General features: G+C 43.7%; 1 protein-coding gene across 2 annotated transcripts in view; it reads right to left on the bottom strand.

Moving 5' to 3' along the window:
• The window catches only part of LOC113834251 (sterile alpha motif domain-containing protein 5), a 192,294-nt gene extending 180,300 nt beyond the window's left edge, over positions 1 to 11,994 (bottom strand). The window contains exon 1 of one of the 2 annotated variants that reach the window (XM_035440393.1): positions 10,841 to 11,994. In XM_035440393.1, coding sequence (XP_035296284.1) covers positions 10,841 to 11,299 — 459 coding nt within the window. In that variant the 5' untranslated portion in view covers positions 11,300 to 11,994. The remainder of the gene's footprint in view (positions 1 to 10,840) is intronic. The other variant, XM_027402044.2, reaches the window with a different exon arrangement.
• Positions 11,995 to 13,576: the final 1,582 nt, after the last annotated feature.

Genomic DNA, 13,576 nt, shown 5'->3' with positions numbered 1-13,576 from the left:
ATGTTCTGAATGATTACTGTGTGAGGTCCTTTTCACACAGTATTCATTCATCACAGAAGCTTAAGAAATGGGTGAGATTATAGCCATTTTATGAATGAGGTTCAGTGAGATGAAACCACTTCTCCAAATAAATAATAAAATCCCAACTCCATTCTACTTGAATACCTACCACCTGTTTTCCTCCACCTTAGAAGAAATAGCTTTAAAATTACTGATAAAGTATAACACATAAAAAACTTAAATCTATGGACGTACAAAAATCCATAATATTCTAAACTAAACGCATTCTTATGTTTGGAAAAAGCTTTGCAACCTCTATTACGGCAGGATTAACCTCCTTAATATGTAGAAAGCACTGGCAAAACAACCAGAAGAGGGCAAAGAACGGATGTGTGTGTGGGGGGAGCGCTGTAAATAGGAAATACACAACTGTAATTTTAAGAAAACCACAAAGGTAGAGGAGTATAATCTGTAACTGAAGAAATGCAGCTTAGAGAGTGGAAAAACACCATTTCTTAAAGTGACATTTTCAAATAACAAAGATTATAAAAACCTGTAACAATATGTGTAGGTTTCTTCCCAATGAAGGAATGCTGAAGCCAAGGAAGACTGATGAGACATAACATGACTTAGTAATAAAATCACTTTTGAAGTGGGGTATAATTGGGAACATATTGGTTAAAGGGTATGAAGTTCCAATTAGGATAAATTGTGGAGATCCATTATGCAGTACAGTGATTAGAGTTAATATTAATGTTTTGTACATGTAATAATTGCTAGGAGATTAGACCTTCAATGTTTCTATCACAAAGACAACATGATAAATATGTGAAGTGATGAGTAAACTAATGGCTGATTGAATCATTTCACAATGAACTCATACGTAAAAATATCACACTATACACTATAAATATGTTCAGTTTCATCAATTTTATCCTCACAATGCTGAGGAAAATCAGTTTTCAAATAATATTTGCTGGCATGGGCCCAGATTCATGTATCTGTATAGACCATGTGTTTTTACACATATATGGTTTTAAATGTGAACTTGAAAATTTTTCATGCAGTGTCTTGCTAGAAATTCTAATACAGGATATTTACAATTTCTCTTGATCCACCTCATTGTTCTCCAAATTTCTTCGGTGCAGTGGCTCTACTCTTCAACATTTAAAAACAAATTGATATAAGCATAATGATTTACAAGGCCAATAAAAACATCTTAAACCTGGAAAGCCAATTAATATTTACAAAGTAGCTTTACATATATTATAGCATTGAGCTCATATTGCATATCTATGAGGCATATTTAGGCATCATTTTACACAGAGAGAATTACCCTAAAATCACCAGGACTTTATATTTTACACCAACAGGAAAGAGTATATCTCAGTTGCTGCCTGTAGGAGTCATTAAGAGCAAAATGATTTCTCATTAAGAACATGCCCTCTGGGAACTGAGAGGTGGCTCAGTGGGTAATAGCTGTCGCATAAGAATGAGGACCTGAGTTCATATCTCCAGCACTCATGGAAAAATGTCAGGCACAGCCCCACACACCTGTATAACCCCAGCACTGGGGAGGGCAGAGATAGGAGGATCCCTGCCAAGTGTTTGCCACCAGCCTAGCTCTGGGTTCAGTGAGAGACACTTTTGCAAAGCAGTAAAGCAGAGAGAGGTAGATTGGGACACCTATGTCCTCCTCTGGCTTTCCTAGACATGCATGCATATTTACATCACATACAAATGTGTACCACACTCATACACATATACACCTACACCTAAAAGCACAAGCACTATCAATAATTCTCAACAATATCAGTGATAAGGTATTTCTTCCCGTCAGGGCTGGGGGAATGTATGCTGAACTTTAGGGGGCAACTTCAAATTTACAGCCTTTACCCTCAGACATTAATAAGTGTGGTGGTCTGCATGGATGGTAGTGCAGACATTCTCAGTTACACAGTTGGCCCCACACCCACAGAAGTGGATTCAAGAGTCATTTTAAGAGAGGAAACTTGGGATGTCACACCAGCATCATAGCACCACATATTCCCAAGAGAAGCCGTCAATCTGAAACAAATAAAAATGGTATCATGATTTGTAAACGCAAAACATGTGGGTCACTTCAATTCTGTTACTCTTCTGTTGCCACTTGGAGTTTATATATTCAGATTTTTTAAAAGTAAAACAGAATATAAAGCGCAAGGTGAAATATTGAAATGAAAATTCCATTCAATGGATGACATGTTTCTATTAAATTTGAACACTTTAAAATAACCTCATTTTAATTATTAATTCCTTTAAAAGTAAGGAACAAATAAAATAATAGTGAATTATTGCATGACTTACTTAAAATAATTTGTCAAACAGAGATGTGATACTGAATAATGATGTTTGAGTCAAGTATGGTAAGTACATCTTTAGTTTTACTGTGTTCATAAAATTTGTCACATCTGTTCATTATGAGTTTGGTTAGTAGATAATACATACCAATTATTTATTTGCCTTTCTAACCTGCTATATATGAAGTAGATCTTATTTTGTTTATATTTATGACACTATGGAAATTTAACAGCAAGATTTTTAGAGATCCTCGGACCATTTATTTCAATTAGAAGTGGTAATGAGATCTCTTTAAACTATTAGATGTCACTTAGTCTTTATGAAAGACAAATTGCATGCTTAATGCCTCTTGGCATGATCCACAGTCGTTGGTCTTTAATAGTTTTTATATTGACTGAAAACAAATATTGTCTTTTTTCCTCTTCTAGCTCTCACCAATCCCAAATCAGTGATCAATTCAAATAGCATTATTTCAGAAAACTTAGGAAAGGCCTGATAAAATCATTTCACCTCAGTCCTAGAAGTGTTAGTAGGAAGTCTGCCTCTGTCAAAGAATACATGTTGCTTCAGACTTTATCCAGGCTATCAGCTCAAGAAACTTTGAGCAGCAGCACAGTTTCTAGTGCATTACCCTCTGCCTCAGAAAATGCTCTTCCCAGTACCCCAGGATAGTCTTTGGCTATCTTAAGAGCCAGTCCTGGTCTTCATCATGTGACTGACCTTCAGAAAAATTCACTTCGTAGAACGCCTTACCATGCAAAAGCAGACATTTTGTCACAGGGCATTCTTGATTATAGATCCCTGCCTTTATTGTCATTTTTTCCCACTCAAGTGAAGGAACATGTTTAAAACAGTTAAGACTTGACTTGGAAGCATCAGGAAAGAATTTGTAAGAACATAGGGAGAAGCAATGCCAAGCCCTAAGGATACCGTGGCAGCATCTGAATGCTGAGTAATCTATTTAGTGAAGCACAGTTAATGGATGTCCCTGAAGTCCACCTAAGTCCTGCCCTGTGTACCACAGACACCTTCACTCTAATTACCTATTGACAAAGATCAGTACGGGTGCTTTGTTATTTGAAAATACCGTGGACCTGATTGTTGTAGGTTCTGAATCCTCTGGGAAAATGTCCACATTGGCCAACATGAATCCATACTAAGAGCATGTTTCTTATCATTGTAAAAATACAAAAATAATTATAAATACCATATACTATAAAAACCCACTCTATACATTACAACAGAATTACATCATTTTGGTGACAAATTCTGTTTCCATCTCACAGTTTATTAAACATCATTCCTCTTAATTGCCTGATTTGGTTTCAATTATAGTATATGTTTACCCCAAATCAGATCTACCTGAGAAAAATCAGAACTTGTCACCATTGAAGACCACACAAAAACAATTTTTTATGTGTGGAGTTCAAGAAATGCATCAATTATGAGCAATGATAATATCTTATAAGTGCATATTTTAAGGATCACAACCCAACTTTGAAAGAGTTATATTATCATAATCTTCATTGCATAGAATTGACTAGACATCATTTGTATGAAAAGTCTACCATATATTTCTTTTTTACCAAATAGATAGGTATTATCAAACCCTCCTACCATTGGTGTCAGGAGGCCATTCTATATATCGTGGGTCTGCATTCAGCTGCATATAGCTCTTTGTGTATTATATAGTATATGGAGTTGGGATACCCATGCAACTGGGGATAACCTAGCCAAGCACTACCATAAGCCAGACTCTTCATCTGCCAAATGTCCTTCCAGAATTCCTGTTAACACAGCTCACCAGAAGCCTTTTGCTTATAGCTAGCAATGCCAGGAGCACACCTTCCCTGCCTGACCTTACATGTATATTATGTCTAGCCAGATTTGATGGTTCATGACCACAATCCCAGCACTGAAGACATGAAGCAAGCAATTTTTCTCTAAGTTCTAGGCTGGCTTCAGCTACAAAATATCCCTTCTCAAAAACCTAAAAATTAAAAGTAAATTAAACCTTATGATTTAATTTCCCTGTTTGCACAACACTAATGTATACATGTGATGTGTTCTTTTAACAAATATCACCAAACTCAAACCATTTTTCAAAAGTAACAGTGTATCATCTCTGCAAGGCATGTACAGCATTAAATTCCTGAGGTGAGGAGCCAATGCAAAGATCTATGGGCGGTGTTACCAGAAAACTCAGTGTGAGCAAGGGACTGTCCAAGATGGAGTAAAAAAAGATAATGTCTCTTAACATTAACAGCTCAAAGCCCATGACTTCTCAATGAGATTTCCATTTCAAGACTCTGTTTCTTTCTAGGAATACACACACATACACACACACACACACACACACACACACACACACACACACACACACATCTCCATCAACTTACCTTACACTAATCCTTGGTAACTGATGGTTTGGGCAAGAGAGCAAGAGAAAACAATTCCTCCAGTCCTCCTGGTAACACATTTACAGTTGAGAAATGAGGAACAAATATGACAAAAAATTGAAAGACTTCTGCCTATGGGAATTTTCAGGTATCCAGTCGTTTGGAGGGGCACACAATTGGATACCTCTTCCAAGGTGGAGGAAGATAAATTATAGCAGCCTACTTCCTCCCACAGCCAAAGAAAGAGGTACAGTGCCTAAAGTACTTCTCTGCACTTGAGAGGCAACACACTCCTCCTTGAGTGTGCTACTCAGGCCTATTAGCATGTAACCTGAGAAGCTGCTAGTTTGTAAGTCCCCAAACAACAGAAGGTCTGTGGCGGATTCAGGCTACAGTTAAGTCACCCAGTCACTTGGGCCATATGTAAATCCCATGGTGCTTGGAGCATTCAGGAAAAGACAAAAGAAGCTATTTGGAATCCTTGGCAAGCCCCTGTTAGATGAATCACACTGAAAGCCCTTAGGATTTTCAAGCAAGGTCATGCTAGTCCCTCCCTTACAATCTTAGACTTACAGCCTCTAGAACAGGTAGAGAATAAATTTATGTTGTTTTCAATGCCAAACAGCCTGTGTGTGGTACTTGTTGCAGCAGCTCTAGACTGACATGATTTGGATCTTCCAAGTTCAGGAGCGTGAGCTAATCCAACCCACGTAACAACCCTATGAGGTAGTCACTCGTGTTGTCCTTTTCTGCAATGCTGCCAAAGGTGACCTAGCATGGAATATAGCTGAGACTTAAACTGAGCATCTAGGCTGAGCCTGTGCCCATAGCCATTACACCACAGCGCCCACAGTGGGAGGAATAGGAATGCACAGTGCTGCTCTCACCTGGGGAACTCTGAGAGCCATGGAACTCACAGAAATCATGTTGCTGAGGAAGTTTGGAGAACACTGGCAACCCTGTTCTCAGCACATTACTCCCAGAGTGGCTAATAAGTGGAGGAAGACACAGCCTGCTTAGCAGGGGCCCAAGAGATGCCCATGATGCCTGTTCACTCTTAATTTTCATAAGGGATTTATTTTAATCCTGGCTGTTACTCCAGGAGGACCCTAAAAAAATGAGCACCTCCTTAAACCAAACACCCTGAGTACCCTGCTGAATCCCTCTCATCCTGGCCCTGATGCAGAGGTAATAACTCTTAAGGGATAAATTTTTCATGTCATCATTTCACCACAATTATTCCTTTTGTCACTGAAACAAACACAAGTATAAACATCTCTGACATGTAATGTTTATAAAAAATAACATTGACCTTTGATATGGTACAACTACGATATGTCAGGTACTAGGCTAGGCTCTCCACATATAAGCAAAGATCATGTCTGTATAGGACACTGTAATCTGAATCCTAGGGCCTAATCCATGATATGCACTCTCTATCGGTTAAAGGGAAGGAAGTTGGGTGAATCAACAGATGAACAGACATACAGATAGATTAAAGGAAGCAAGAACACATGGATGAAAAGAAGGATGGATGGATATGACCAAGGAACACATGGGTGGGCTGCAGAGGTTCTACTTATATGAAACCTCTACCGATCACAAATTGTCCATAGCATGAAGAAACCATCACCTCTCATTTCCACACATTTCTTCTTTCCAGTGTTCCAACTGGACCAAAACCAAACAAGCCAGAAGGAGCTAGACTGAGGATATTGGTTGAATGGGAAAAACTGAAGTTTGCCAGCTTCCAATCTGTCCTGGTAATATCACACAGGCAGAAGGAATTCTTGGGAGGAATGATATTTGTTGTCATGCTGGCTTCTGCCAAGCCCCCAGGCAAAATTCCAAAGGCCACAGCATGTCTTTGCCAGGATCGCTTCCTCTCTGATGCTCTGTGCCCTCCACACACAGGAGCTTTCCTAGTAATTTCAAATTTTCTCCAAATTCCTTCATCTTGGGCCACCTCCTCCAAGTATCCCACAGCCTTGTTACCGCAGAGCCTTGCTAATTTAATTTATACTAATGTGTGAATCACAGTTAACATTCCTACAGCATTATTAAACAAAGTTATACCATTTCAAAAGCTTCCACTGCTAGAGAAGCAAGGAGACACTTTCCATGGAAGAACTCTGGAAGTCTGTCCAGAAGATGGCTCAGCGGGTGTGAGAGCTCACTGAGCAAACCTGGTAACCTAAGCTCAAACCCAAAGAAAAGCTGGAGAGAATCAGCTCCACAACAGTGTGATCTGACCTTCACCCATGTGCCATGGCACATGCAACACCCCCTCATACAAATGTATCACACACAGAGTGATAATAATTCATTAAAATTTTAAAAGACTCTATAAATCTACCCCATTAATGCCCTACCCGGCCATGATGTGACTTCTTGAATAGTTTCCCTGCCTTGAAACATCATGACTTCTAGTAGTTTCTGGAATTCTATTTCCTCCTACCTCTCTGCTAACATGCCCCAGGTTCCAAGTTCTGTGTAAAAAAGTTGGATGCACCTGTTCTTGGTATACTATGCTTCCCATCAAGGCATTCCACACAGGGTCACCATTTTGAATTCTATCTACATGTCCCCTGCTGGACCTCACAATCTCTGAGGGCAGGGTGCTTGTCTGCATCATGCTAACCACAGTAAGCTGGAGGCTAAAGAAGGTATGGGGTGGAGAAGCTCAGTCACAAAATGTTATACACACAAAAATGTATATGGAAATTGTATATATTTATGTTTGTATATATGTGGATATAAGTATGCCCAATCACAGAGGTAGAAATTACAGCAATGGAGAAACCAAAGAAGAGCAACCATGGGGTCATCTGTGCCTTTGACTAGAAGCTTGGCCTTCCCAAGCTCTTGGTTTTCTAATATGAAGGAAACATGGGAGAAGCGTTCTTATAAAGTTTAGCTCATTATCCAGGAAACCTGGGCTGTTTTACTAATGCAAATCTACAATCCTTTCAGGTCATTCTTGAAAAAAAATTAATTCAGACTCCTCTGCAAGAAGTTCACCATCCTCACTGTGACCGTCCTTGGCATGATCACCTCCCAGCCACACAGTATTGTCATTGCAGTACTAAGCCCCAAGGATGGACCATGCTAATGACTGCCAGGGAGACTAAGCCTGCTCTACCAATCTGAATTCCAAATCAATATAATGAACAGTGCAATTCTGATCGTGACCATGACAGAACCAAGGAAATCATGAAAATCAGAACTAGAATGTGATCACATTTTAAAGAAAAGTCCCAGCACTGTTCCTGGGAGAGAGAACTGCATCAGAAAACAAATTCCCGCGCAACTGAAAATCTAGAACTTAAGGGGAGGCCATCATATATAAACAGCAAATTCCAAAGGAGCAATGTGATTTGCTACTTCATAGTAGTATAGTAGTATGTTTAGTTTTATATGCATTCCTATATCTATATGAAGTTTTCCAGATCCTTTCTTTTGGTCCCTACAAGGAGCTTATGAGAACATTACTGCCCCCATTTGATTCTTCTGTTAAAAATTGAAAATTTTATATATATAATATATATATATATATATATATATATATATATCAAGTGACCAGGTAGTGGTGGCACACACCTCTAATCCCAGCACTCAGGAGGCAGAAACAGGTGGATTTCTGTAAATTGGAGGCCTGGCTAGTCTACAGAGCTAGTTCCAAGATAGTCAGGCCTACACAGAGAAAGTCTATCTCAAAAAACAAAACAAAAATAGAAAGTCAAGGTGGACAAATTTTGTCATTGGACATTACTGTCTTAAGGTATTTAGGTAAACATAAACTCAGAAACAATGTATGGCAATTATGCCTAAAATCCCAACACTTTGGGAGGCTGGGGTAGGACAGTTATGAGTTTGAGGACAGTTAGACTACATAGCTTAATCAAATAAAAATGACAAGTAATTCTTTACATGAAAAATAGTATCACAATGCAAGCTGAATTTTTAATTTTTATTTATTATTATTATTTTACTTTTTTGGTCTTTTTTTAAAGTCCTGACTTTCCTGGAACTCACTTTGTATACATCAGGCTGGCTTTAAACTCAGGGATCTGCCTGCCTCTGCTTCCCAAGTGCTGGGATTAAAGGCATGTACCACCACCACCTGGCTAGCAAGCTGAATTTTTTATACAAATCTGACTTACAAATAAGTACTGTCATTTAGGTATGATGGTTACTCCTGTGATCCCAGGACTCAGGAGAGAGAGGCAGGAGTATCTGGAGTTCAAGACCAGCCTCAGCTATACAATTGAGTTCCTAAGCTACAGGTGACCCTGCCAAAAGAAAGGAAGGAAAATTATTGCCATGGTACTTGTTGCTGTAAGCAGGACTCACAGACCCAAACCTCTGCTTAAACATTTCATCTGTCTTTTTATGTCTTTTAAGCTTGTAAATTAGGTGTTTGGGCGTGTGTGTGTGTGTGTGTGTGTGTGTGTGTGTGTGTGTGTGTGTGTGTGATTACTTTATGCCATCCCCTCAGACCCCAGTCCATGCCTCCCATCCTTTCAGCCACATATCTCATTACAGTTCTCCTGAAGATTAAACCAGCCCTAGCTTGTCTCTCGGCACAACCTCCCTATCTGGGTTATTAGTAACAATCATTGAGCTGGGCTCCTGCTCCTTTTGGTCCTGGACTAAGTGTGCTCTGCTCACCATAGTCCTTCTAACCACCCCCATAAGGCTAGCTGCCAGTGCAACGTGTAACTGTGCCTCTCCATTCCTGATCCCAGCACCCAGCAGGTGACTGGGACACGTGTTTGAGACAAACCTTCCTCACCTAGCCTCCCTACAAAAGCAATATATGTTCTCAGGCAGGTGATCTCAATTGCCTCCCCTACCTGCAAGATAACAGGAGGATAATAATAAACCCTTCATTTCCTTTTACTCTATCTACTTTTTGCAGCTCTGACCCTTGAGCTTGCTTCAATTAGGCGTTATCACCTTCAGTTGAGGCTACAGAGCACCTCTAGGGCTGGTGCCTCCCACAGGATACTTAGACCAGGCATTTTGCCCTGGGTGTTGTGTTAATGCTCCTGGCCAACTGCATGTTCTTGCCAGGGCTTTTCAACTTCTCCAGGCCCTTACTTTCAGCCTGAGATGTTCATTTTCCTATGAGTTCCAGGCAAAACCAGGCATTATCTGTGCTGTCACAGAGTCTCTGCCACCAAACCAACTCACTTAACTACGCCAAACCACTTGGAGCTAGAGACAGCACTCTGGTGTGAAAATGCCTTTTCTGGTACTTAATTGCTCAAACCCCACTGCACACGTCAGCATGGCCTCACAGAGCAATTGTGAGAACTTGTAGCCTGCTCTCACGTGTGAGATTCCTTTCTGGGCACTGAAATGCCACCTCCTTCTGTGCTTTCCCAAGCAGGTCCACTCAAACTTTCTGGAAGGATCCACCTTCCTTTTATTTAGATTGATTAGTCAACCTAATCATACCACAGATCGCAGAAGCATACTCTGAGGTCTAATGATGCCATTTGTTCAGCACCCATCTCCGAATACTTCAACGTAAGGAACCTGTCTCATGTGAATAGGCACCTGTTTTGTGTTCACTTCTCCCACCCCCAGGCTCCTGTTAATGGTACACTTCTCAGTAGCACGGAAGCGAAACCAGCAGGACCTGAATTCTCCTTTTCCTAAGGGAATATCCATCTAGTCCTCTTGAAGTTTCTCAAAACTCAGAAAAAGTAAAGAAAAAGGAAAAAAAAGGTTGAAAATAAGGCAGATGTAACCCATCTTTTTGGTATTCTTCAAATCCAAACACTACTAAAAGAATTGGAATTTTCAGGTGGCCACCAAAAGCAAGCAAGCACCCATTGCCCAAGACCTGACAATCAAGCCTATATACCATAGGATAACATATGCCTGGTTCGCAGTTGTCTAGATGCAGAATCTGACTGAGGCCAGGACGGAAAGAATTCGGGTAACGCAGAAAACAGAAGAGAGTCCCAGACACCCCCAAACACCCTGGCCTCTCAGTTGTCACCTAGACTAACTGCTGAGCCGCTGCAGAAGCGCCAGGCCTGGTCTCCTCCCACCGCGTCTCCAAGGCCGCCCCGGCGGTGTCTCCTTACCTTGCGCGAATACGGGGGCTTGCTCAGGTGGATGCCATCGCGGACCAGCTTATCCCGGATCATGATCTTCAGCTTCAGCTTGGGGTAGCTCACCAGCTCCCTGCTGCGAGGAGCGCTCGCCTGGCCTCGGGGGTCCCCGCGAGTGCCCTGGGCCGAGCTGCCACATGGCTCCCCCCGGCGGCCTGGGGGCACCGTGTCCACCTGCGGTGCGGGTGGCACGGGCTGCGGCTCGAGCGTGAAGTAGAGGCCGGCGGCGGCCGCGTCCTGCTCCCGCAGCCGGCACACAGCCTCCAGGATGCGCCGGCGGTGCGCTGGAGCCAGCACCCCGATGGCGTCCAGGTCCGGGTCTCCGATCTGCTTGCACACTTCCAGGTCATCATAGCCATTATCCACGAAGGATTCGGCGTACTGCGGGAGCTGTAACGCTTTCAGCCACTCGTAAACTATGTTGGTGCACATGGCTGAGACTGGGAACTCTCCGGCGAGTACCCAAGTGGCACTGGCGGCACCAGTTCTTGGAACTTTTAATCCTCTCCTGGAAGGGGGTGGGGAGAAGAAATGGCTGGAAAAGTTTCTCCGTTAGTGGATAGGCTCCGGCCGCAAAGCAAAAGCCATGGGAAGCCGCCTGGGAGAGAGAGAGAGCGCGTGAGCGAGAAGCGTCTAGCAGCGAAGTGGATTCCCGGAGCAGGCGCGGCGCTCGCGGGCACTGGCGGCTGGGCGAGCCGCTCGGCTCCGCGCCGCCCCTGGATGCTCGGCCTCCGCGGGGAGGGGCGCGCGGGCGGGGCCGGGCACACCCCTCGCACCCGCGCGGGTCACCGTCGCGCCGCGCCGCCCAGGAGTTTTCCGAGCCCGGACAGTCTGGGGGCTGCGCGCTGCATGTCGCTTTCTGGCCGCCGCCTTAGGCGTCTCTGTACCCGCGTCCCACGCCGGGGAGGCAGCTCCGGTCTGCAGACCCGCGGATGGTGGGGAGCGCCTGGTCTGTGAGCGTGTCAGTCACTGTCGTTCCCGGGGTCACAGTGACCCGATGGCTATTATGCTTCCAGACTCCGGTGGCTACCCTTGATCTCTTTCGACATTTCTGTTGAAGCTGACTTCTCTAAACCCTTGGATTTCTCTTCGCTCTGTTCCCAAGCCTATAGTGACTCTTGCTGGTGCATCCAAGGGCAGGTCCCCACCACCCCACTGGGGTGAGAGAAGCTGTTGAGTACAGTGTCCCTTCTCCCTTCTCGATGCACGTAGAATGTCCCTTTCAAGGAGCCTGCTGCCTGGCTCGAGTCTCACGGTGTGTCTGCCTCTGTGATCCTGCGCTCTGTGCCCAGAGCAGCAGCGTTTTGGCAGCAGGGTGGACGCAACATGGGGACCGTCCAGCCTGATGAGCGCGCAGCCCCTCCTCGCTACTGCTAGTCACGGCGAGTGGGCATCGGGAGGGGCACTGCTGCTCCTGATTGCCTTGCCCTTGCAGGACCCTCAAATGTGAGAAAGTTTGAGATGGGTTGTTTCTTCCTCCTTGATCAGCTCATCCCTACCTGGTCCCCATACTCCCTCACCCCACCCCAGCTCCCATCCTCCGCGCACACCGTGTTGGGTCACACCGCCTCAATCTCGCCTGTTTTCTTTCTTTCTTTCTTTCTTTCTTTCTTTCTTTCTTTCTTTCTTTTTTTTGCCTTTTCTCCACCTCTCATCACAATTATTCTGCCTCGGGTGGGCGGATGCGTGTTCAGGGACACGTGAGGTTTTCTGCCTCAGAGACAGGGATCACAACAGACCGTCCCTTCTCTGCCCCAGGATCTCCTGTTAATCGATACACCACCATGTAGCTTGCTTTAAAATGAATGATAGGACATCTAACACTTTCTGTCTACATGAGAGTGACAAAAATCAACCGAGATTTCCCCCTGTGCCATGTCCAGTATTGAAGGTGTGGGGCAGGTGACTCGAGATCCTGGACAGCCTTTCCTTGGGTCTGATCTTTTGAGGAGAGGATAAAACCTTAAGAAACTGTGGATGAGGCAACAATTTCCTCCCTTTTCACAGAAGTAAGATTCAGCTTCATTCTTGACCTGAAGACCTGACCCATACATACCTTTTTCCTGAAGGAGTCCTCATGGGGCTGTGACTATCACTTCCCATGACATTGACGGGTGGGCACTGGCGGATTTTGAGTATTTGCCCTACCTGCAGGGCCTTAGGTTGTGGGGAAGGGACTGTCTGTGTGTCCTTCCTCTAAATTAGTAGAGCCTAAACCCCCTTGGAACTTGGGCACCGAGCGTCAGATGGTATCTTCATGGCCTGGAAGATACCTGATATAGGTGCTCCCATATTTCTACAGTTACAGAGGAGGGGGAAGGGGGGGCCGGATGTCTGGGATCCAAAGCTCCTGTACCCAAGAATCTCGCATTGAAAAATAGCTGCCATTAAGAACCTTATATTTGGGGAGAGGAGAAAGATGATGCAGGTAATTGTGCAGCTACGTCCATCCGCAGCCCTAGATCACCTAAATTGCCCCTTCCAGAGGCTGGATTAAGGTCCTGGTTCGGTGCTAGGCTGTGGGTATCATCCGACCTCCCTATCTAACACAGATCACAGCCAGTTCTCTATCCCTTGCCAAAGCTCACAGTGCCCCCTCGTGTCCAAGTGCTGGAAGTTTAAGGCGTTGCCCATGTCCCAAACTTGTTTTGTTCAGCAGAAGGAAGAAGGCTTTGTGCTTCCTAGTCACCTTAAAGTACAGATAATGTC

The sequence above is a fragment of the Cricetulus griseus genome, chromosome 2 (assembly GCF_003668045.3).
Source record: "Cricetulus griseus strain 17A/GY chromosome 2, alternate assembly CriGri-PICRH-1.0, whole genome shotgun sequence".
Classification (NCBI taxonomy): Eukaryota; Metazoa; Chordata; class Mammalia; order Rodentia; family Cricetidae; genus Cricetulus; species Cricetulus griseus.
Note: the sequence above shows the minus strand (reverse complement) of the source record. Positions and strands in the feature narration are given on the sequence as shown.